This window comes from Pinus tabuliformis, chromosome 2_1 (genome assembly GCF_031772625.1).
Source record: "Pinus tabuliformis cultivar Carrire ecotype Pingquan chromosome 2_1, CPIR1, whole genome shotgun sequence".
In the NCBI taxonomy this organism is placed as follows: domain Eukaryota; kingdom Viridiplantae; phylum Streptophyta; class Pinopsida; order Pinales; family Pinaceae; genus Pinus; species Pinus tabuliformis.
This window is the reverse complement of record NC_142299.1, coordinates 899,768,458-899,795,252: the sequence shown is the minus strand read 5'-3', so window position 1 is coordinate 899,795,252 and position 26,795 is coordinate 899,768,458. Positions and strand designations below refer to the sequence as shown.

The following is a 26,795-nucleotide window of genomic DNA, read 5'->3' as shown; positions in this document are numbered from 1 at the left end:
AGGGGAGCTAAGGGGAATTTGGGCCAAAATTCTGAGGTCAACATTTGGCCAATTACTTCGTGGGTTTTTTTGGGTTTAAGGCCAAGGAGCAAGGAGCTGAAATCTCATAATTTTTTGAGCAAGGAAAGCAGTGATGCCAGCCCTTCGAAGTTAGCAGACAGAGCAGTTTCCTGGGGCAGCGCAATGCAGTTTGGTGCAGCAGTTGTAGCATCCTTCAGTTCAGCATTTTCTCACCTGGGTTTTGTCAAGCTTGTCCATTGAGACAAGCCCAGGTGCACCATTCTATTTTACTATTGTATTTTTCTCATGAAGCAGAAGAAGTAATAAAATGGCTCAGCGGTTCTCTATTTCCAGTGTTTCCATGGGTGCTTAATGCATATTTCGTTTTTCTGATCGCTGGATTGTTTGCATGCTTTGTATATCACTTACATTCCTCTTTAGGATCATTACACAAACAAAATAATAAATAATATTTAATGAAAAGTTGTAAGGGTGTGTCTTATCAAAGGGACACATCTCTTCATATGAAAGGGCACCTCGCCTAGTATTTATAATGGGGCCCCTCATTTGTAACATCATCATTCATTCTATCAAATATATATATATATATATATATATATATTATAATACATTTTTGTATATGACATTTGATGTGCAAACAGCTATAGTGTTCGTTTATTACAGTGGTATCAGAGTTGTTCGACCCTCTAGTCATTCAACTGCTGCACCAGAGCCACATTAGGGCTACTATCAAGCTTAGGTCCTGAAATCATGGACACATATTCGAGGAATTAAGCGAATCTCATAAATCTAGATTTGAACTTTTAAGTGAAATTCAAAGATCATTACAGCAAATAAAAAGATCATTTACAGAATCCCTAATGGCTTTTAAAACACTGGACTTAGCACCTACAATAGAAGTTGGCATTAATGTTAAAGAGGATGAGTTTGAGCCAAGTGTTTTGGCAGAGAAAAATATGACAGCTGAGGATGAAATCAGGGAGGAAAAAAATGAATCTACAGAAATTATTAATGAAGAATGAGCTACAAAAAGTTTTGAACAGTATGTAACTAGAGAAGGAGTTGCATTGATTGAAGGGGCAAATGAAGCTATAAATATTGATCCACATGGAAGGGATATATTTGACACATTACCAGAACAAGAATTTGTAAACAAGATTGTTGATTTACATCACAAGTCTCTCTTTTATGTTACTTATCCTTGTTATAATAATAATAAAAGTTTTCATAATCTTTTTCAGAAAGCTTCGAGAGAAGCTTTTGCTATTATATGCAATAAAAGAATTGGAAGATTGACCAGTGTAGAGTTCTTTGCCACACTTGATCACAGAGGACTTAAAAGCAGTAATCTTGTTAAGCCTATTATTGACAGGGTGACAGTACTTCTAAAGTATCTCGATGATAAAGATCTATTTCGGAATTTTTACAGAAGGAAATTAGTTGACAGAATACTATTTGATAAAAGTTCAAATGTTGAAAATAAGAGGAATTTATAGTCACATGTTAATCGTCAATTACAGCCGGAGGGGTTTACAGATGACGTGGAGAGGGTTCCAGATGAGGCGCAAGAGATGCTTAAGGATTTTGAACTGGCAGGCATTTATTCTGAATTACATAAGGCTCGACTTAGAAGGGTTTACTCCCTCGGGACCGCTAATGTCATTGTCCAGCTTGAAGAAAAGCCAAGGCATTCACCAGTGAAATCTTTCAATGGTTCATTTTTCAAGCCACTTTCAAAGCACAATAAGGATCAGACCCAACTAGCTCAGAAAGAATCCAAATCTAGTTCACAGAAGTTTATTCAATATGAACATGGAATTTCTTCATGGACTTCCTCTAAAACCAAAGTAGAAGACACAATTAGGTTTAAATTAACGCCACATGCCTCAATTGTGGTTCGTCCAAATGGAAAATCGGTGACAAATACCAGAGATACCACAAGGGCCATACACACTTCTGGAGCCAAGGCTTATCCCTTTATTGATGTGCATCTTCAAACGCTGCAAAAGGAAATCGAAGAACATGAGAAGGCAGATGTTGCTAGTGACAATATTCCATTGATGAAGGTGATGAAGATAATATTCATACTGCCATTGAAACAAGGGATCTCGCGATTGACAGTGTTTAATCGGAAGGGTTGTTGCCCTGCTGGTCATTGTGACCATACGAATCCATTCGATGACCATTGGCATCACAAAAAATAACACAACCTTAAATAAAAAGTCACCTTATAAAGTGATTATATAGTAACTTTATAGAATTATAAGGTTTTCATATAATATGTTTTTTATAAAGTGACTTTAAAAATATATATATATATATATATATATAGCCCCCTATGCTTCTTAGACTCTGAATCCATTTACCACTTGTTCATTGCTTGTCCTTTTGCAAGGAAAGTTTGGGAAGAAATGCAAAAGCTTTTGGGGAGAAATGTTCGCTGGGAAGGGGATTCTTTTCTCGCTGCTTGGGAATATTGGTGGAACCATTACTCAGAAAGGAACCTTAGGAATCTTCCCCCCATCCTCTGTTGGGGTATCTGGATAGCTAGAAACAGAAGCATTTTCAGAGATCATCTCACTCCAGCGGAGGTGATTGCAATACAAAGTTCAGCCATTCTTTCTAGTATCCCGGAGTCTGAAGAACCACGAAACTCAGTCCCTAAAAAGGAAGAACGGATTAGGGAAGGAATTCCGTGGGCCTATTTTGACGGGGCAGCACAAAACAATACTGCGGGTGCTGGAATCGCCATTCATATAAATCCCTCTCACTCTCTCAAAGCCGCTGTGGGATTGGGTCCCGGCACCAACAATTTTGCTGAACTTCTTGCCCTTAAACTTCTTCTTTGCTGGCTCATAAACAGAAATATCTTCACTATTCAGATCTTTGGTGATTCTCTGAATGTAATTAACTGGGTCATTGGGAAATACAGATGTCAAAATTATATGTTGAGACCGCTTCTGGAAGAGATTCAAAACTTAAAATTACATTTTAATTTTTTCTCCATTGAACATATCTACAGGGACAGGAACGAAGAGGCAGATAGGCTTTCTAAAGAGGGTTTGCAGCTCGCTGTGGACTCGTGGAGGATAACTGAACAGATGAACGAACAGATCCGTGTGTCGGATCTCCCTCCCCACACTTAATTTTGCTGTTACAGGATGTATAGATAGTCTTTCTACAGCTCTTCTATTCTGTTTCGGTCAAAGAAAAACTCTGCTGGTTACTATTTTCTTGTTTCATCGGGTTTGCTTCAGAAAACTTTTCTATGAAAAACAGATCCGTGGGTTGTTTTCCTGCTGTAAAAGGAGGCCCACGTTATTTTTTGACATGTATAAAATCTTTTGACAGAGTTGTCCATAGTAGACAACGATCAAGTGCTGAAAGTAAGCGGAAAAAACTGCTTATGGTTTATTTTATGCTTGGATATTGGTGATTCAAAGGGGAGTATGTCTCTCTCCTTGGTGGACTGATGGTGGTCTCAAGATCACAGAAGCTGCTGGAATGTTAACTCATGTGCTTGTAACTTTTTTATTTCTTATAAAAAGGTTCGTTTTTTTCCTCGGAAAAAATAAATATATATATATACATAATTAAATGAATATATATTAATATATACATAAATAAAATAAAATAATATTTAAAAAATAAAGACAAATAAAAAATATTTTATATTAAAAAAGAAAAAGGGATATGGATAAATGTCGATTCCAAGATACGTGTGCAACAACAGAAAATCATTTTCGTTATGCTTCGAGGACAAAGCATCTCTTAACAGGGTGGCAATGTAAGAAACAAAATAATAAATAAAATTTAACGTAAAGGTGTGTCTTATCAAAGAGACACTTCTCTTCATATGAAAGGGCACCTCGCCTAGTATTTATAACGGGGCCCCTCATTTGTAACATCATCATCCATTCTATATAGATATATATATAATACATTTGTGTATTTGACATTTGAGGTACAAACAGCTATATATATTACATATGCATGGATACTCTCAGGGATGGAATGGCAATATAAGAGGGGCTGGAGCTTAGGCTAAAATCGGATTTTACTTATTTTCTAAGTTGCATGGGTACTGCTCCCTACCCTTGGAGATCACGTACAGCAAGTTCCAGCACTCCTGGGAGCTTGGGAGCTGGTACGAAATGCTCCAAAAACACCAGGAGCTTTGTTGGTACGGAGGAGCTTTTCAGGAGCGTTGCTGTGAATGAATGCAAGTTTCCGGTACTGGTGTCGAGTGGGAACGCTGATCTGGAGCGTCTGGGAGCTCCGTTCCATCGAGGAGTGTCTAGAAGCTTCTCGATGGATCGGAGCTCCCAGATGCTCCAGATCAGCGTTCCCACTCGACACCAGTACCAGAAACTTGCATGTATTCACAGCAACACTCCCGAAAAGCTCCTCCGTACCCGACAAAGCTCCTGGTGTTTTTGGAACATTTCTTACTCTAGAAGCTTCTGGATAGATCGGAGCTCCCACACACTCCAGATCAGCGAGTACCCAACATAAAGACAAAACCCCAGGAAAAAATGGCACGAAATCTTTGGCAACAAAAGTTCATTCTCTGCGTTAATTTCCCTATATAATCAGTATCCCTCTCAAGAGTAAATCAAACCATCTGTTCGAATTTCTCAGGAGTTTCATCCTTCTTTCAACTTTGTGTTTCGCAGTTCACTGTTTCAGACTTTCAGATTTTGGTCTCTGTTCCTCAATGTCGGTGAGGGACACCGTGTTTACTGGCTTTGGCAAGAGGACTCAGGAGAGAGGATTATTGGACGCTGTCTCTGTTTAATGGAAGTTTGGCTCAATCAAAGGCTGCAGCCTGCCATTGTTCAGGTAAAGAGTCATTAAGCTCCTCTCAGGATTTTGGTTTTCAGTAAAGATTAGGATAAGATTTTTGAAACAGAGTAACCTGCTTTAAATGTGTAGTTGTCATTTGCAAATGATTTTCATTTTTCCCTGCACCAACCGCTTAAGTTTGCTGCATATTCACCAAGTAACCTCATTGTTATGCCAAAAAAATTAAAACATAAACCAGCTTATACAGCAGATGCAGAGGATTTGATTTTATGATGATGAACTTCGGAAGTATATATTAAAAAAATACTTGACTTGTCGCTTTTGTAATAAGTTAGTTTCCTAGCTGATGCACAAACTAGAATATATGGATAGGATTTCCGATTTGAATTTTAATGAAGGCCTTTCTTTGGTCACGACTCACATTAGATTACACTGAAAAAATAATTTTATATTTAGGATTCCACCAGGCAAATTCTTCATTTGATTTCCTTGATTTCTTAATTCCTATTTATGATTCATTTCTTTGTCTATTTAAAATTTTAAGATTTTGGATGGGTTCTACTTCTTTGTGCTTTGTGCTCTTCAGCAAAGCCTACTGCAACCTGTGTGAAATGGGAAATTTGAGTGAATAGTTGACTGCATGTCCATGTCTGTTCTAACTTCTCAGCAGTAACTGACACCACAATAGTTGTTTTTCCAATGTTATTCCCTAGTCTCTAATCTTTGTTAACAAGCCACAATCATGTCCCAGGTGAGAAATAAATTGGGACTTCAAAGAAAAGAATTTAAGGCTGCGTTGTAGCAAACCTCATTGTATTTAATCACCATATTAGTAATTACTCTATTTACTGGTATCTGGTGTCCTATTCCACCTGATTTCTACATATATTCACTTTTAAGTTTTCAACATTTTAAGAAGAACAAATCTAGTGTACTCACAGCTAATATAACTAGAGGGATCCCGGATATCCAAAGAAACTTAATTTTTTCAGGTCGTGTCTACAATATCAGAATGTTGTGAAATTCAAGTAAATATATCTGATTATATGATATGTAAATAATATTTTAAATATATATTTAAACATAAAATGAATTACCCTTTCAAGGAAAGATATTATTTAATATGAGAACAAAGAAAATTCTCCTTTTTACATATTTGATATTTCTGTTTGAATTTATAGTCTCGGACACTTTAAATAATTCTACATAGCACTAGTGACTAAATTTTTATCTGATGGGTAGGATAACTTGAAAGCTAGAATGGTTAATCTTGGTCTCTGGCCTTTTCTGTGCCCAAGTTTAGAGTATTATAATTTATAACACAAGGTGTTTTTTAAAATTTTGGCTTGAAAGGTGTTAATGGGAGATATAATTGAATGAATCTTGTGAATACTAGCTCTCCTCTTTTACATCACAAAAAGGAGAAATTTTAACTTTTCGTGTATTTTTGAGTAGGATAATCACAAATTACAGGAGTCAAACATTTGGCATTAGTTCAACATTTATTTCAATTTATTTTTTATGGGATCATGTCTATACAACCAAAATTACAAGATATATAAGCATTTGTACATGTATTTTTCAATTTTGTTTTCAAAATCCATTCTGTCACTATTTTTATACTGTCTCAAAAAATGAAATTAAAAATCATGATTAAGTTTCTGTTTTATGCAAATTAAATATTTATTATTAGTATTTTGATTCTCTGTCATATATGTAAATTTTAAAATGATAAAATCTAGTTCTGTTATACTTTTAATTTTTTTTTTGTATTTTGATGTAAATTTTCAGTATTGATACCATGGATAGAGGATTAAGCAGTGAATGTGGTGACATCAACAGCAGGATGAGACCCCCACTACCTCCACAAACCCCACAAGTTCAAGAACAGAATGCAGAGACAACAGTAGGTACCTGTAAACAATCAAGCAACATTTCCAAAAAGCCCTTAATGAAGTTCATGAAAAGATAACACAGAACAAGGCAAAAAATAGTGGGGGCTGTGAGGAATGGAAATGCACTTTGTGTGATCATGTCTTGCGAAAAAAGGGGTGTACTGCTATGGGGTCGTTGACACAGAGTGGTCTACACACCCCATCTTCGGAGGACTTTGAGTGCCTCCCTAGTTGGGAATTCGGAGATTCCATTGTTGGGCTTTCATAGAGCTTCATTGACAACAGGATTCCCAGCTCTGTGTATTTCTTGGGCGTAGAGGCAATTCGAGTTATTCATTGTGGTCCAACATACAACGTGTTGGAGTCTAGGTTATTTACAGGAGGATTTTCCTAGTTGGAGCCGGGACTTTTGTGGTGATTTTGCAAAGATAGAGAGAAACAAATATGTGTGACGATATTCTTTTCATTTGGAAGTACGAAAGGGTTTCTGACTTAGCCTGCGCAAGGGAAGAAAGGAGAAGAATTGTGGAGAGATAAGGGTCGGAGATTGGAGGTAAACCTCAAGGGAGAATCTAGCTAGTGATAGATTTGGGCATAATTCTGTAATATCAAATTGTGGAGTGTTTTCTGGCCAAATTGGTCGATGGATTCAATCCAAACCCTTTCTAGTTTTTTGTGGGTTTGGAGAGAGGAGCCCGGGGTTAATTTCGCAGAATTTTCTGGCCAGTATTTATGGCCAAAATCTGTGTTCCAAACAACAGACAGTAGTAGAAATCAATAGAAGAGGGCGCAGTTCACTTCGGAACCATTTTCACCACTTGGGTCCGTGAGATTTTTCTAGTTTATTATGGGTGCCATGTGAGGAAGCTGCAGTTAATTTCCTAGAATTTTCTTAGCAATTTAGAGGCTCGAAACAGCAACTCCTTTCCAGACAACAGTAGCAGAATTTACTAGGCCAACGCAGAGACTTGGGGAGAGCAGTTCCCAGCACTTGGGCAGCTCCATTTTCACCTGAGACATGACTAGCTTGTTGTAGCAAGCCTAGGTTCCTCTTCTTCATTTATATGTATCTTTTTTTCTTATTTAATAAAATGGATCAGCTCTTAGTACAATTTCTGGTGCAATTTTTCATTATGTTGGTGTGTTAGTTTTATGGTTACTTGTTTATGCTTTATTTGTTATTATCACTTAATATTTCCCATTAGGAATATTACATGTTGGAACATTGTTTTCCTACCTTGGGAAAGGGGAACTCAAAGCATCATTGCTCCTAGTCTACTAATAAGGAGAGATGCATCACCTTTTACTAGTCTACATAGAGCAATGATCACCTTATGCCCCTTGGCACAAAGCGATGACCTTATTAGGCTTCTACACTTGCTTAGTTTCGAGGAGTCTATCATTTTGAAACGATTTGAATTGCCACATCTAATGGCCTAGGAATTTGCACTAGACTCTAATTTCATCAAGACCTAGGGGTCTAGATTCATTCTCTCTCCCCTCCTATCAAGTCTATATAATGAAGCCAATCCGAAGAGAGAAGAGAAGAAAAAATATCTGTAATTAAATGCTCTTGAAATTTTCAGAGAGCCTTCTTGTTATCATAAAGTTGCCTTACTTGTCAACATAAGCCAAGGAGCCGCAAAGGGTCTTCATACACTGAAGGTAAAATTGTACTGAGATTCTTCTATATTAATATAAATTTCATGATTTCTTCCCCATTTCATATTGTTCATTGCATATATTGAATGGATCATGATTAGCTTGAGTAATCTACGTTATATCTAGCATATCTCTAACAAAATTTTGCTTGGATATAGTGCTCAAAGTGGAAGCAATATTTTTGGTACTTGTTGTCTTGTGTGTGCAAAATATAGTGCTCAAAGTGGAAGCAAGATCTTCTACAACAGCACTAGTCAAGATCACATAGATACTTCAAGGATAAGGTATGCCATATGTTCTCTCTTTCACTTTTCTTGTTTGTCAAGAAGTCATAGGGGTCAGATCTAGGAGGAAGTATGAATGGTCTATAACTTGTTCTATACAGAACAAGGGTAAACCTATGGAAATATTCACTTGGCAACAGGGGGGTTTTCCTAAAAACAGAACTGGAGACTCCAAAGATTTTGTGAAACTACAAATTCTAGGTTGTGAAACTAAAGATTCTAGGTTCAATCCTTGGTGGAGTAACTACTTTTTTTTTCAGGAAAACCCGAGTACTTGTTGTCTTGTGTGTGCAAGATATAGTGCTCAAAGTGGAAGCAAGATCTTCTACAACAACACTAGTCAAGATCACATAGATACTTCAAGGATAAGGTATGTCATATGTTCTCTCTTTCTCTTTTCTTGTTTGTCAAGGAATCATAGGGGTCAGATCTAGGAGGAAGTATGAATGGTCTATAACTTGTTCTATATAGAACAAGGGCAGATCTATGGAAATATTCACTTGGCAACAGGGGGATTTTCCTAAAAACAAAAGTGGAGACTCTAGAGATTTTGTGAAACTACAAATTCTAGGTTGTGAACTAAAGATTCTAAGTTCGATCCTTGGTGGAGTAACTACTTCTATTTTCAGGAAAAACCCCTTGTTGCAAATGAATGTTTCCACAGATCTGCCATTGATCTGTATAGAACAAATGATAGACCATTCACACTTCCTTCAAGATCTAATCTCTATGACTCCTTGACAAACAAGAAAATAGAGAAGGAGAACATATAGCGTACCTTATCCCTGAAGTCTTTATGTGATTTTCACTGATGTTGTTGTATAAGATCTTGCTCCAATTCCTTCACGATCTCATTTCAATTTTGAGCACTTGTATCCTACACACACAAGACAACAAAAACCCCAGATCTACCTTCCCAAGAAAAGATTTCTTAGAGATCTACTAGATCTAGCCTAGATTATTCAATATAATCAAGATCCATTCAATATATGCAATGAACAATGTGAAACGGAGAAAAAAATCATGAAATCTATATTAAGATAGAAGAATCTCAATACAATTATACATTGAGTGCATGAAAACCCTTCATGGCTCCTTGGCTCCAACTCCTTGGCTTATGTTCACTGGTAAGGCAATATTATGAAAGCGGGAAGGATCTCTAAGAATTTCAACAGCATTTAATTACAAATCTCTTTCTTCTCTTCTTCCTTAAGAATGGCTTCATTATATAGACTTGGTGAGGAAAAGAGAGGATGAATATAAACCCCTAGGTACTGATGAATTTAGACTCTACCACAATTGTCAAGCCATTAGATAAGGCAATTCAAACCTTCTCAAATTGATCTCAAAAATGAGCAAGTCTAGAAGCCTGGCAAGGACATCACTCTGTGTTAATGGGCACAAGCTAATCATTACTCTTTGCAGACTAGCAAAAGGCAATGTGCCACTCTTGTTAGTAGACGAGGAGCAATGATGCTCTAACTTTCCCTTTCCTAAGGCAGAAAAACAGTGTTCCAGGTAGGTTCTCCAAGCTGACTCTCAGGATGGCAAATAAAATTATAACAACAATCTTGATTTATAATTTAATATGTGAGGAATTTTTCAGAGCAAAAGAGAGGAACTCAGATGTCACAATAAAGAGCGTGCATGATTGTATGGTTGGTCAATTCCAATCACTTGTACTTATTTGAGATTCAACAAGAAAGTAATCAATCTATGAAAATAAGAAATTTGAAGCTTGTAGCTTCAACCTTGATCATCATTTACATATCAGATTCACGTATTAATGAAGTTATATGGTTAAATGTTACCTTCGTACAGTTGATTCTTCTGTCTCAAACAGCATCCGGAAGCGCATTCCAACTGAAACTCGTGTGTGATAAACTGCCTTTTCATACTTAGACAATGGTATGACAAATTCTGATGGACTTGCCCTAGAGACACACAATGTTAATGCACATCATCAGCCATTGAAGTATAAATAAATACAACCATAATAATAGCTATATGATGGACAGGCACCTTGGATTGTAGAAAATAGTGAAGCGGCAATTTGTTGAAGCAGCATGAGCTGCAGCCGCAAGAACACCTATGTGCATGCTATCACTGGACAGCACTGATGATGGCATAACTGTTTGGGATCGGTTTGCTCGCCTGATTCCCAGCAGTAACTGTCCTTTCTCATTCCTGTAGCATGAATAAACCATACATTAATAATGATGACAAAAAAAAAAAAATCATGACGACATATGCAAAACAGTACCACAATAAGCAATACTGTCTTTCTGATTTCCATATACACTTGAGAGTCATAAAAAGAAAAAAAAACCCTTGAAACAAACAGGCCTACCTAATAAAAAGCACAGCATCACCAGCACTGAGTCTCTTTGCACTAACAAATACACTCCATCCTGTTGTCAGCAGATGCCGCTTGGGCTGACCTGGATTTCAAGTACAAAATCAGCAATAACCAAACTCAATAATGACTGAAGATATCTCCAAGCTTTAAACTTATATTCAGTCCACATTATAATAGAGATCAGTTTCAGATCAAAGTAGCCTAATAAACAAAGCCTAAAGGTCAGTTCTAAAATGACTTCACAGAAGAACACAAATTGTAGAGATATAGATCTTTTTTAACTTGTCGACAATAATATAGTTGATGAGCCATATTTGATATGACCAGCATCACCAATTTAAGTGCTTGTATAACAATAGAGCTGCCCTTAATATATAAGCATAAAGATATGACAAGTATCACCATCTTACACCAGTTCAACCAAATATATATGCACATTCCTTAATCCCAGGATTTTTGATAAATTCAATTTTCCATAATCCTTATTCCACTAGAATATGTTAAGGTAGTCTATGATGCATCACATAATATACAGAAGGGTAAGAGATTCTATCAAATAATATTTTCTGTACGGTCTGTCACCAACAGTCGGAAATATGCAACATGCAAAATACTTTTTCATGCATCAGCAGCATTTTAGGTGATCAAATAAGAGATATTGCCTGAACTTCATTGCAGGATGATCTGTAGGCTGCAGCGTCTCTGACAACAATTGAAGCTGAATTTACCCAATGTTTTCTCCAGAAAAATTATCTCAAATTGTATTTTGAGAAAAACAGTCATGAACAACTCCTCCCTAAATGTGTCAGTTTACCTAGAAAAAGCATTCAAGGCTTGTTTACCCTATAAACGTGGTTGAACAAAGCCTGTTTTCCTTTGAGATAAATTGCCACGAAAATCTTTTAATTTTCTGAATTGAATTTGTGTTTGCAGTAAATTTTGCAACAAGACTTTCTCATTTTGGGACAGCAATAAAATTTGCAAAGAAATGGATCATACTGGTTATTGAACGTGAAAGTTATATTGAAATTTGAAGCAGTGTTAAGATTAAGATCAAAAAAAGCATGCTTTCCAACTATTTGACTAGATGGAAGCCAAATATATATATATGCATGGCAGTACTACAACTGTTGAGAAACCAAGATGCTTGTAGATTATAATTGATTTCTCTTAACTTGATAATTAGTTGTGAATGTTTGTTGGCTTATTAAATTTATATTCTCTTCATCACGCAATTACCAAAATGTACAAAACATGAAGATCACAAAGAACAAAGGACACAAGAAATTAGTGTTGAAATTTGGTACCGGAGGAAAGATGGTTCCCTTAAGCTTTGATCTTTGGCCTAAGGAAAAGTGTCCAAAAGAATTTAATTTTTCTCCTAAAGTGACTTTATAATTTTATAAAGTTAAATCTAATTTAAAAGTAACTTTAAGTGATAAAGTTACTAAGTCTAATTTTAAAGTGACTTTTATAAAGTCAATGAAAAATTAGAAAGGAAAAGTGACTTTGGAAATAAATGACTAAGTGGATCTTTATTAAAGTGGAGTGAATTAAAAAATAAAAAGTGAGATTTAAATGAGCATTTAATCTCAGCCTTAGATCTCAATCTATTTCAGCCATTGGATTTAGGGATCACCCAAAAGTCACTTGGATCACCCAAAAGTCACTTGGGGTTAGATTAAAGGAGGAAAAGGTCATCAATTCTTTCATGAGCAGATTGAGAGAAGGAGAGCAAGAGAGCAAAGGAGATTTCTGGACAGTGAGCTGCGGAGTTTCAGCAGCGGAGTTTCAGCAGAGCGGAGTTTCAGCAGGGCAGAGTTTCAGCAAGTCTGTACAGCGAAGTTTCAACAGGGCGGAGTTTCAGCAAGGCTGAGTTTCAGCAAGGCTGAGATAAGTTGTAAAAGTTTGCTTGCTGTTTTTGCTGAATATTTCTCACTGTAAAAAGGCATTTTCCAGAAATAAAGGAGAGCTCTCAAGCTGGTTTTCCCCAAGAGTTGTAGGGGGTTTTTCCAGGGTCACATTGACCAAAAATCTCAGTGTTTAAATGTGTTTTAATGGCTGTTTATTACTGCTGATTTTTAATTCTGCAATTTCCAGCATTCTGTAAAATTTTCAGAATTTGTGTTTTCTCAGCAAATTTATTTTTTCCAGCTTGTTAAATGTATGGTTATGGGAAAGGGCATTTAACTATATGGGAGAAATAAGGAGAAACTGAAAACCGAGGTGAGAAATGAAATATTTCTACATGGTATCAGAGCTTGAGTGCTGAAGAACAGTTTGGGACAGCAAAAGGAAAATTACAGCTGCTGATTTTTCACTTACAAAATTCCAGCACCCTGATTTTTTTCATAAACAGCAGTTTTATCTTTACTACAGCAGTGCTATTTTTCAGTTTTACGACAGCAGGATGTCATTGGGATTGAGGGTGGAGGATAGGCTGGATGGGCATACAAATTACAGCGTTTGGAAGGAGAGAATGCAGAGTATCTTTGAGGAGGCAGAAGTCTGGGATATCATGGTGCATACCACACAGAACCCTGTTGTTGTGCCTACTGATGCTACTCAGTTGACAGCTTATAATAAAAAGAACAACAAGGGTAAGAGGCTGATTCTAGACGGAATCAAAGACCATTGCCTTCCTCATGTGAGAGGAAAGAGCAATGCCCATGAGATGTGGACAGCATTGTCCAATCTCTACCAGAGTACCAATGAGAACCGGAAGATGGTCCTGAAGGAGAAGCTGAAGAACATTAAGATGGGTAATGATAGTGCAGCTGGATATCTCACAAAGATTACTAATGTGAGAGATGAGTTGGCAGCGATTGGAGAGGCCATTCCACCCACTAAGTTGGTGCGGATTGTAGTGAATGGCCTCCTCCGTTCATGGTTGAACTTTGCTGATGGGGTTTGTGCACGTGAGACCCTTCCCACATGGGAGAGGTTTTGGGATGATTGCATACAGACAAAGATCAGGAAAGGTCAGCATGGGGCAGCCAAGCCAGTTGAGCAGGATGAGGATGTAGCACTGGTGGCAGGAGGCAAGAAAAGCAAAGGGAAGAAGCAGGCTTCCACAAGCAGTGGTGGGGGCAAAGGCAAAGGTAAAGGTAAACAGGGGAACACACAGAAGGACTATTCCAAGGTGAAGTGTGGGAATTGTCAAAAGATGGGACGCTATGCAGTTGTGTGTCCAGAGAAGAAGAAGAAGAAGGGGAAGAACCAGGACGTGGCAGCTTCAGTAGAGATGGAGGACTCTGCAGGTCGTTTTGACCGGGAGTTTGCGTTCACTACGTGTGAGTCCTCTAGTGCAGGATCACCTGCCACACAGGTTCAGAGGGAGCATGCTTTTCCCTCGATTAGCGGAGCATCTTCAGGTATCTGGTATGTGGACAGTGGGGCTTCAAGTCACATGACAGGAGTCCGTGAGTACTTCTCAGAGCTTTCAGAGAGTGGCACTGATATAGAGGTAGTACTCGATGATGACAGAGTTGTTAGAGCAGTCGGGGTGGGGACACTGACATTTCAGAGGGAGTCCAAACCTCCCTTGAGAGTGTCAGATGTTCTTTATGTGCCAGGGATGAGGAAGAACCTCATATCCGTCTCAGCTTTGGAGGACAGAGGATATGAGGTATTGTTCAGGGGAGGACAGGTGTTGATGTATCCCAGGGGCACTCCAGCGGATTCAGCTAGAGTGATAGGTGTACGCCATGCAAAGGTGTACAAGTTTGCATTCCAGCCCCTTTTGGCATTGAGCAGTAGTACCGACAGCAGAGCTAGCAGTTCTGAGCTGTGTGAGATTTGGCACCACAGGATGGGACATATGTATCATGGAGCCTTGAGGACATTGCAGGAGATCACTACAGGTGTGTCATATTTCAGTACTGATCACTTTGATACTTGCAGAGGTTGTGCGATGGGCAAGTTTGCCAAATCCCCTTTTCCCAGCAGTGACAGCAGAGCGACTGGGATACTTGATTTGATTCATTCCGATGTGAGCGGTCGGATGTCTCATGTTTCCTTGAGTGGATATGAGTACTATGTTTTATTCATTGATGATCACTCCAGGAGGACCTAGATTTATTTTTTGAAGACCAAGAGTGAGGTCTTCAAGCGGTTTCAGGAGTTCAGAGCTCTTGTGGAGACACAGATAGGTCGAAAGATCAAGTCCCTGAGGTCGGACAATGGAGGAGAATACACCCTTGGAGAGTTTGTTGACTATTGTGAAGAGGCAGGCATTAGGAGGGAGTTCACTGTTCCTTACAACCCCCAGCAGAACGGGGTCGCAGAGAGGAAGAACAGATCCATCATAGGGGTTGCCAAAGCCATGTTACATGATCAGGGGTTGCCATTGTTCTTGTGGGCAGAGGCCTGCAACACAGCTGTTTACTTGCAGAACAGGAGTCTGCATCGTGCCTTGAGGCACATGACTCCGGAGGAGGCTTTCTCTGGGAAGAAGCCTGATATTGATCATCTTCATATCCTTGGATGCATTACATACTCCTATATACCCAAGGAGAAGAGGACCAAACTAGAGCCCACCACAGACAAGGGTATCTTTGTGGGCTACAGTGAGACCTCAAAGGCCTTTCGGATTTACATTCCTGCACAGAGGAGAGTTGTTGTCAAACGAGATGTGAAGTTCGAGGAGGACAGGGCCTTTAGGAGGTCACGGGAGTTAGAGTATCTGGATCAGCCAGACCCTCAGCAGCAGTTGAGTCAGTCGCAGGGATCCAGTGGGTAGGGATCAGGTGGATCAGGAGGTACATCTATGAGGATGTCAGGTCCGTCAATGAGCAGTGGCTCACCGAGCCAGAGGGGTGGTACTCCGGGCAACATGCAGAGCAATTCACAGAGCAGTTCACTAGGGAGTCCACTGATGGACAGTTCACACGGTACCTCAGCTTCTACAGGTTCAGGTGCAGGCAAGAGGACAGCAGACAGACAGTCAGGAGTTCAGGCTCCTGATGATGATGAGGAGGAGGAGTTTTATTCTCCGGTGGGAGAAGTGCGCTCAGGGAAGAGGAAGCCCAAGTGGCTTTAGGACACCTTGAGAGATGCCTCATCTGTTGCTGAGCCGAAGAGGCCGATCAGAGAGAGTAGACCACCTGAGAGGTTTTGTAGCTATATGGCAATGGTTACCAGCATCCTTGACTTTGAGCCTTCTAGCTATGAGGAGGCAGCTAGCCAGCAGATCTGGACAGAGGCCATGCAGGAGGAGTATTCTTCTATCATGAAGAATGATGTTTGGGAGGTGGTGTCGAGGCCTGAGGGAAAATCCGTGGTTACTTCCAGATGGCTTTACAAGGTAAAGCATGCTGCAGATGGCAGCATTGAGAAATTCAAAGCAAGGTCTGTGGCTAGAGGGTTCTCCCAGGTTGATCCAGGTGGATATTGGTGGCCACCTGCCAAGTCCACCTGGACCCCCACCATTGTTCCTCTCAACATTTTCAGTTTCCTTAATTATAGCGCAGTTTACTATTTTTAGCAGTTTTTCGGGTCCTAAACTTCCGGAGCCGTTTTGAGGCCCTAAACGACGTTTTTTGGGAAATCTTGCTCCGCGATTTTTTGGATAAAAAATCGTCTTTTCCGTTGTAGTCCTCATAGAGATCTTTCCAACGGGCTATCATGTGCGTAAAACGGAGATCGTATGCCAAAGTTACGACCCCGGGAAGTTGATGTACCAATTTACCCAAACGGGGCCCATAGTTTGGCGTTTCATCTTCTAGGGTTAGGTTTTGGAATGTTAAGGGTTTTCCATTGTTTCTCAACAATAAATAGGCCTTCGAGCCTCATTGTAAGACAGTTCAGAGGCATGTAGCCGACACATCTCTTCTCAGAGATAAGCTACCATCGCCCTAGCTGGGTTATTTCTATTTCTATTTGTAAGCATATTTCAGTATTTTACAGTAATGAAATGAAATATTATTTCCGCTGCATATCTGTCTTTATGGTTATCTCTGTATTTTATTGCGTTCCTGTTTAAATCCGGATCAGTGGTATCAGAGCGGTCTGTTTTTTCTCTGTTTTTCTTTGCATGTCCCCAACGAGGTCGGGATATAAGGAGTTAGGGCTTGAACTGGTCGAACCTTTGCGAGACCAGCCTCGCAAATCCCAACGACCTCCCATGGCGGATGAGAAGAAAGACGAGGGGGCAGGAGATCCTATCAAAATCTTGCTCGAAGAAGCCCTCGAGCGACAACGGAACGCGATGATGGATAGTTTTGCCCAGATCCTTCAGCGGCTACCTAGAGGCGACGCATCGGCTTCCAGCGGCTACCTAGAGGCGACGCATCGGCTTCCAGCAGCTACTCTGGAAACGCCACGCCCTTTAAGGTACAAGTTAATTTTGAAATCCCCATATTCGACGGTCAAATAGACGCGGATGCCGTAGATAAATGGTTAAATCTGCTAGAGGGTTATTTTTCTGTTCATGAATTTTCGAGTCGGGAAAAGATTGTTTTTGCTCTTCTCAAAGCAGCCCCCCACGTCAAAGACTGGTGGGAAACCTACTGCGAACAGAAGGATGAAAATACCGGCTCACTATTTTCAGCCGCACCCACCTGGAATTCATTCCGAGATGCCATCAAGGAGCAGTACTACCCTGTCGGAAGCTATGAGGATGAATACATAAAGTGGACCACGCTGCGGCAGGGAAGGGACCAAGACGTGCCGGAGTTCACCAATCTTTTCCATACCCTTCGCACAAAGTTGGGAATCAAGGATACGGAGCAGCATTTGATACTCAAATATCGCGGCTGCCTGCATAAGTACATCCAAGAAGAAATAGAATTCCTGAACATCTCCTCGCTTGGCACAGCATATCGATATGCCGTCAAGATCGAGCAGAAGTTTAAACAAAGGAAGCGAGACTTTGGATCTGCGAATCAGAAGCAAGGGAAAGGTGCCCCTAAACCATAGAACAAAGGACAAAGCCAAGGCGGGGCAGCCCAAGACAACCCGCCAAAGCTGCAAGCAAAGAACAGTGCCACGAAGCCGAAAAAGGACACGGGAAAATGGTGTGAGTTCCATAAGAGCTCCACTCACAACACAAGTGAGTGTCGGGCCAAGCAGTCACTGGTGGCTGAGCTAAAGGTTTCAAAATCAGATGCATGTTCCGACTCTGAGTCAAAACCCGACAAGGGGAATGACAAAGGGAAGCAGATCATTGATGCAGATCCCAACGCCATTGTTGCTACCGCCAAGGTCCAGAAAAATGAACCCGAAGATCCAGAGGAGGAGCGTCTCTTCCACTCCCAGATGTGGGTAAAGGACTCCCCACTACAGTTCATCGTCGATAGCGGGAGCCAAAAGAACCTCATTTCGGCAGAGGTCGTGAAGCGGTTGGGCTTACCAACCACAGCACATCCACAACCATACACCATCGAGTGGCTTCACCAAGGACGGGATCTTCGTGTGAGCCAGCAGTGTCGCCTTCCATACAACATCAAGCCCTTCACGAATGAGGTATTGTGTGACATTGCTCCCCTTGAAGTTTGTGATGTATTATTAGGGCAACCATACTTGTGGAAGCGACATGTTGTGTATGAATCAAGGCCCCGTGCTGTTATTATTACATTGGGAAACAAGTTGTACAGGATACCAGAGGTAGCACCATCTACCGCCATCTCTTTGATTACTGCAAAACAATGCAGTAAGCTCATTTCCAAAACCGGGAAATTTGTTTTCCTGATGATACGCCCTCAAGGAAAGAAGAAGACGGTGGCCACAGCCTCCAGGCAGGGCCCTTCTGCACGACAACTACAGATGGACAAGGTCGTGGAGGAATACGAGGACATCTTCACCTCCCCCGCAGGGGTCCCTCTGCACTGTCAAGTCAAGCACTCCATCGATCTGACCCCAGGTGCGCCGCTACCCAATGGACCAATTTATCGGCGCTCCGTTCTAGAGAACGATGAAATCAAGAGGCAGATTCAGGAGCTGCTGCAGAAAGGTCACATCCGTCCGAGTTCATCGCCTTGTGGGAGCCCGATCGTGTTGGTACAGAAGAAGGATGGGACTTGGAGACTCTGTATTGACTATCGGGCGCTGAACAAGATCACTGTCCGTAATAGGTACCCGATCCCACGGATTGATGACCTCTTGGACCAACTAAAGGGGGCAAAATATTTTAGCAAGATCGATCTAAAGTCAGGATATCACCAGGTACCAATCGAACCCTCTGATGTGTGGAAGACTGCCTTCAAAGCCAAGGAGGGCCTTTTCGAATGGTTGGTTATGCCTTTTGGATTGACGAATGCTCCTGCAACCTTCATGAGGCTAATGGATGACATCTTGCGGCCATTCACCAACTCATTTGTAGTGGTATACTTGGATGACATTCTGATCTTCAGCCAGAGTTGGGAAGAGCACCTCCACCACATCCGACAGGTTCTCCAAACACTGCGGCAACACAAGCTATGTGCCAATTTGGAGAAATGCACTTTTGGCATGACCCAGGTTCAGTATCTAGGATACATTATTGATGAACAGGGGGAGCATGTGGATCCAGCCAAGATTCAAGTCATTCGGGATTGGCCATCTCCAACCACTCTGACAAAGCTCCGCAGCTTTCTAGGTCTTGCCAACTTCTACCGCAGATTCGTGTTGGGGTTCTCTCATATCACTTGGCCCTTGAGTCAAGTCACCAAGGGAGGAGCGAAAGCAAAGTTCTTTTGGTCTGAATCTCAACAGAAGGCATTCATAGAGTTGAAAGATCGCCTCTGCATGGCACCAGTGCTTGCATTACCAGATTTACAACAACCATTTGAGGTCGAGACAGATGCCTCTGACTATGCTATTGGGGCAGTCCTTACTCAACATGGGCATCCAGTGGCATATCACAGTGAAACACTTTCAGACACAGTCCGGAAGTATCCCACTTATGATAAAGAGATGTATTCCATTGTGCAGGCCTGCCGACAATGGAAGCATTACATTTTGGGGAAGGATACGGTCATCCACACAGACCACCGACCCCTCCAGTTCATACAGACCCAAGGGAAATTGCAGAATGATCGCCATCAGAAGTGGTCTACATACCTGCAGCAGTTCCATTTGAATATCAAATATAAGAAGGGTAGCACCAATAATGTTGCAGATTGCCTCAGTCGACCACCGATCATGGAGTTAACCACTGTGCTCAACTCTTGTGGGCACGAGACTTCTGATTGGCCACTTCTCTACAAAAGCGACCCAGAATTTGGCCACACATACCAGACACTCTTGGAGGGTCGGCATGTTCCAGATTTTCACCTCCAGGATGCCCTATTATGCCACCTGGGTCACCTTTGTGTTCCTTCAAGCGAGCGTGCCAAGATGATTTGGGAAGCACACTATAGTCGAACTGTTGGGCATTTCGGGGTCGAGAAAACGGTGGCAGTACTGCAAATGTATTTCTATTGGCCGAATCTTCGACAAGATGTCGGGAAGTATATCAGATCATGTACTGCCTGTGCCATTGCCAAACCGACCATTAAGAAGCAAGGCCTCTATAACCCGCTGCCTACCCCTAGTCGACCTTGGGAATCCATCTCCATGGATTACATGTCAGGCCTTCCTTCCACTAAGCATGGAAATGACTGTGTTTTTGTGGTCGTCGACAGGTTCTCGAAGATGGCCATTATGGCAGCCTGCAAGAAGAATATCACAGCAGAAGCCACTGCTAAACTCTTCTTCGAACGAGTGTGGGTGCACTTTGGGATCCCACAGTCTATCATCTCAGATCGGGACAGTCGGTTCCTCAGTACATTTTGGTCAAGCCTCTGGTCAATGCTAGACACCAAACTCACTAAATCCACAGCTTTCCATCCTCAAACTGATGGCCAGACAGAGGTTGTCAATAGGATGATTGTACACATTCTGCGCATGTACAACTCAAAGCATCCACGCACATGGGACGAGAGCCTCCCCTATGTTCAGCACAGCTACAACCGAGTTCTTCATAGCTCGACTGGCCACAGCCCTTTTCAGGTGGGCTTGGGATTCCAGCCACTATGCCCCATTGATGTGGCCATGCCACTTGCAGCTACTCACACAGATTCAACTCATGTCCAGTCCAAAACAGACAAGGCAACCAGCTTCATTGAACACATCCAACATATTCGCCAGCAGGTCCATGACATTCTGGAGAAATCAAATGCCAAGTACAAGCAGCGACATGATCAACATCGGGTGCCACATAAGTTTCAGGTGGGCGACAAAGTCTGGTTGCATTTGCAAAAGGAACGCCTTACTGGAGCCTATCGGAAACTGAGACCACTCCGATATGGTCCCTACACCATTACTAAGGCTGTGGGAGACAATGCATTTGAACTCAGCATTCCCCCATTCCTTGGCCTGCACCCAGTGTTCAATGTGGACCGCCTGCGGCCATACTTTCCACCATTGCTAGATACATCCGACATTGCAGAACAGCTCACACCCACAGAATTAAATCCAGATTGCATGGAACAAGCTGCAACTGATCGAATCATGGACACACAGATCAAGAATACTCGCCAACAGAATATTCAACTGTATCGAGTTGTCAAAGCAGGCCAACTCCTTCACAATGGCAAGTGGCTCACCAGGGACCAAGTTCAGCAAAAGTTTCCCCATCTCATGGAGGAACTCAACGCAATGGGGACCATTGCTTCCTAAGGGGGGAGGAATGATCCAGGTGGATATTGGTGGCCACCTGCCAAGTCCACCTGGACCCCCACCATTGTTCCTCTCAACATTTTCAGTTTCCTTAATTATAGCGTAGTTTACTATTTTTAGCAGTTTTTCGGGTCCTAAACTTTCGGAGCCGTTTTGAGGCCCTAAACGACGTTTTTTGGGTTTTACCAGTTTTTCGGGTCCTAAACTTCCGGAGCCGTTTTGAGGCCCTAAACGACGTTTTTTGGGAAATCTTGCTCCGCGATATTTTAGTTAAAAAATCGTCTTTTCCGTTGTAGTCCTCATAGAGATCTTTCCAACGGGCTATCATGCGCGTAAAACGGAGATCGTATGCCAAAGTTACGACCCCGGGAAGTTGATGTACCAATTTACCCAAACGGGGCCCATAGTTTGGTGTTTCATCTTCTAGGGTTAGGTTTTGGAATGTTAAGGGTTTTCCATTGTTTCTCAACAATAAATAGGCCTTCGAGCCTCATTGTAAGACAGTTCAGAGGCATGTAGCCGACACATCTCTTCTCAGAGATAAGCTACCATCGCCCTAGCTGGGTTATTTCTATTTCTATTTGTAAGCATATTTCAGTATTTTACAGTAATGAAATGAAGTATTATTTCCGCTGCATATCTGTCTTTAAGGGTTAAGGGTTGCCATTGTTCTTGTGGGCAGAGGCCTGCAACACAGCTGTTTACTTGCAGAATAGGAGTCTGCATCGTGCCTTGAGGCACATGACTCCGGAGGAGGCTTTCTCTGGGAAGAAGCCTGATATTGATCATCTTCATATCCTTGGATGCATTACATACTCCTATATACCCAAGGAGAAGAGGACCAAACTAGAGCCCACCACAGACAAGGGTATCTTTGTGGGCTACAGTGAGACCTCAAAGGCCTTTCGGATTTACATTCCTGCACAGAGGAGAGTTGTTGTCAGACGAGATGTGAAGTTCGAGGAGGACAGGGCCTTTAGGAGGTCACGGGAGTTAGAGTATCTGGATCAGCCAGACCCTCAGCAGCAGTTGAGTCAGTCGCAGGGATCCAGTGAGCAGGGATCAGGAGGATCAGGAGGTACATCTATGAGGATGTCAGGTCCGTCAATGAGCAGTGGCTCACCGAGCCAGAGGGGTGGTGCTCCGGGCAGCATGAAGAGCAATTCACAGAGCAGTTCACTAGGGATTCCACTGATGGACAGTTCACACGGTACCTCAACTTCTACAGGTTCAGGTGCAGGCAAGAGGACAGCAGACAGACAGTCAGGAGTTCAGGCTCCTGATGATGATGAGGAGGAGGAGTTTCATTCTCCGGTGGGAGAAGTGCGCTCAGGGAAGAGGAAGCCCAAGTGGCTTTAGGACACCTTGAGAGATGCCTCATCTGTTGCTGAGCCGAAGAGGCCGATCAGAGAGAGTAGACCATCTGAGAGGTTTTGTAGCTATATGGCGATGGTTACCAGCGTCCTTGACTCTGAGCCTTCTAGCTATGAGGAGGAAACTAGCCAGCAGATCTGGACAGAGGCCATGCAGGAGGAGTATTCTTCTATCATGAAGAATGATGTTTGGGAGGTGGTGTCGAGGCCTGAGGGAAAATCCGTGGTTACTTCCAGATGGCTTTACAAGGTAAAGCATGCTGCAGATGGCAGCATTGAGAAATTCAAAGCAAGGTCTGTGGCTAGAGGGTTCTCCCAGGTTGATCCAGGTGGATATTGGTGGCCACCTGCCAAGTCCACCTGGACCCCCACCATTGTTCCTCTCAACATTTTCAGTTTCCTTAATTATAGCGCAGTTTACTATTTTTAGCAGTTTTTCGGGTCCTAAACTTCCGGAGCCGTTTTGAGGCCCTAAATGACGTTTTTTGGGTTTTAGCAGTTTTTCGGGTCCTAAACTTTCGGAGCCGTTTTGAGGCCCTAAACGACATTTTTTGGGAAATCTTGATCCGCGATTTTTTAGGTAAAAAATCGTCTTTTCCGTTGTAGTCCTCATAGAGATCTTTCCAACAGGGTATCATGCGCGTAAAATGGAGATCGTATGCCAAAGTTACGACCCCGGGAAGTTGATGTACCAATTTACCCAAACGGGGCCCATAGTTTGGCGTTTCATCTTCTAGGGTTAGGTTTTGGAATGTTAAGGGTTTTCCATTGTTTCTCAACAATAAATAGGCCTTCGAGCCTCATTGTAAGACAGTTCAGAGGCATGTAGCCGACACATCTCTTCTTAGAGATAAGCTACCATCGCCCTAGCTGGGTTATTTCTATTTCTATTTGTAAGCATATTTCAGTATTTTACAGTAATGAAATGAAGTATTATTTCCGCTGCATATCTGTCTTTATGGTTATCTCTGTATTTTATTGCGTTCCTGTTTAAATCCGGATCACAGGTAGAGGGAGTTGATTATGAGGAGACCTTCGCTCCCGTGGCTCGATATACTTCGATCCGCTCCATTATATCGATAGCAGCAGAGATGGGTTGGAAGATCCACCAGATGGATGTGAAGACTGCATTTCTCAATGGCTTCATACAGGAGGAGGTGTACATTGAGTAGCCACAGGGCTTTGAGGTGCATGGGAAGGAGTCCCATGTGTGCAGACTGAAGAAGGCCCTTTATGGCCTGAAGCAAGCTCTCAGAGCTTGGTACTCCAGGATAGATACATATTTGCAGGGGATGGGTTTCACAAAGAGTGAGGCAGATCCGAACCTTTACTTTATTGTGATTGGTGAGGAGCCTCTCATTCTGGTGCTGTATGTGGATGACTTGGTCATTACAGGTGCAGAGAGACTCATAGAACACTGCAAGAGAGATCTTGCGACGGAGTTTGAGATGAAGGACATCGGCTTGATGCATTACTTTTTGGGCTTGGAGGTGTGGCAGGAGGAGGGGCATTTCTTTCTGGGGCAGGGGAAGTATATTGTGGACATCCTTAGCAGATTCCACATGGAGGATTGTAGACCCATGTCGACACCGATGATCACCAACTGGAAGAAGCTTCATGCTTCGGATTCCGAGTTGGTGGACCCCACATTGTACAGGCAGCTGATTGGTTCCTTGATGTATTTGGTCAACACTAGACCAGATATCTGTTTTGCAGTCAACACGATGAGTCAGTTTATGTGTGAGCCTAGGAAGGTTCACTGGGTGGCTGCAAAACACATTTTGCGGTACTTGCAGGGGACAGTGGATTATGGTCTGGACTACAGGCAGGGAGATGGAGTGAGATTGGCAGGATACACTGATTTTGATTGGGTAGGTTGTGCTTCTGATAGGAAGAGCACTTCAGGGTGCTATTTTGGGTTGGGTTCAGCAGTAGTGTCATGGTTCAGCCGGAAGCAGCAGTCAGTAGCACTGAGTTCAACGAAAGCAGAGTATATTGCAGCCAGTCTAGCTAGTTGTGAGGCTATCTGGCTTCGCAAGATGTTGTTTGGCTTATTTGGTCAGCCGTTGAGACCTTCAGTGATTTACTGTGATAATCAGAGTTGCATTAAACTCACGGAGAATCCAGTATTTCATGACAGGTCAAAGCATATCGGGATCAGATATCATTTCATTAGAGACTGTTCAGAAGGGAGTTGTGAAGCTTGAGTATATTTCCACTGATGAGCAGGTTGCAGATATTCTTACCAAAGCCTTACCACGGGGCAAGCATGTCTACTTCAGAGACAAGATGGGTGTGGTGAGGAACACCTTCCTCGGTAAGAGGGAGTGTTGAAATTTGGTACCGGAGGATAGGTGGTTCCCTTAGGCTTTGATCTTTGGCCTAGGGAAAAGTGTCCAAAAGAATTTAATTTTTCTCCTAAAGTGACTTTACAATTTTATAAAGTTAATTCTAATGTAAAAGTGACTTTAAGTGATAAAGTTACTAAGTCTAATTTTAAAGTGACTTTTATAAAGTCAATGAAAAATTAGAAAGGAAAAGTGACTTTGAAAATAAATGACTAAATGGGTCTTTATTAAAGTGGGGTGAATTAAAAAATAAAAAGTGAGATTTAAATGAGCATTTAATCTCAGCCTTAGATCTCAATCTATTTCAGCCATTGGATTTAGGGATCACCCAAAAGTCACTTGGGGTTAGATTAAAGGAGGAAAAAGAGGAAAAGGTCATCAATTCTTTCATGAGCAGATTGAGAGAAGGAGAGCAAGAGAGCAAGGGAGATTTCTAGACAGTGAGCTGCGGAGTTTCAGCAGCGGAGTTTCAGCAGCGGAGTTTCAGCAGAGCGGAGTTTCAGCAGCAGAGTTTCAGCAGGGCGGAGTTTCAGCAAGTCTGTACAGCGGAGTTTCAGCAGGGCGGAGTTTCAGCAAGTCTGTACAGCGGAGTTTCAGGAAGGCTGAGATAAGTTGTAAAAGTTTGCTTGCTGATTTTTGTTGAATATTTCTCTTACTGTAAAAAGGCATTTTCCAGAAATAAAGAAGAGCTCTCAAACTGGTTTCCCCAAGAGTTGTAGGGGGTTTTTCCAGGGTCACATTGACCAAAAATCTCAATGTTTAAATGTGTTTTAATGGTTATTTATTACTGCTGATTTTTATTTTTGCAATTTACCGCATTATGTAAAAATTTTAGAATTTGTGTTTTCAGCAAATTTATTTTTTCCAGCTTGTTAAATGTATGGTTATGGGAAAGGGCATTTAACTATATGGGAGAAATAAGGAGAAACTGAAAACCGGGGTGGGAAATGAGAAATTTCTACAATTAGGCTCCAGGCCAGGGCAAAACCCACAAGGGGGAAAACCCAAGAAATCCTCTTCTTATAGAATCAGATCAAAGTGAGATATCCAAGACCCAAGACAACCACAAAGACCCAAGTCAACCCTCTTCCAAGCCATGTCCAACAAGTCATAGTCACTAGAAGTCAACGCAGGTCATATCTCTGAAATCTGATCATCTCCTGAAATTTCAGGGGCCTACAGTAGCACAAAATATCCCTCAGGAAAACTCGCATGTGTGAACAGAACTAGGGAAAAAATCAGATTGTTTTCTCTCTCCTTTGACTGTCCTCTCTCTCCTTTTACTTCGGCTGGTTTTTCTTCTTTTTCTTACATAGAATTGATGTGATGGATGGCCGAATTGACTGGCTCCTCAAGTGGTTGAATTGCCTTATATTTATAGATGTCCAAGAGGTCAAAAAGATGCATCT

At 41.7% G+C, this 26,795-nt stretch overlaps 1 protein-coding gene across 1 annotated transcript in view; it reads right to left on the bottom strand.

Moving 5' to 3' along the window:
• The window catches only part of LOC149203561 (auxin response factor 6-like), a 130,355-nt gene that overhangs the window by 54,601 nt on the left and 48,959 nt on the right, over positions 1–26,795 (bottom strand). Inside the window, exons 7-9 of the mRNA XM_089401914.1 lie at positions 11,019–11,109; positions 10,691–10,855; positions 10,480–10,602 (exon numbers count right to left, since the gene is read on the bottom strand). Coding sequence (XP_089258040.1) covers positions 10,480–10,602; positions 10,691–10,855; positions 11,019–11,109 — 379 coding nt within the window. The remainder of the gene's footprint in view (positions 1–10,479; positions 10,603–10,690; positions 10,856–11,018; positions 11,110–26,795) is intronic.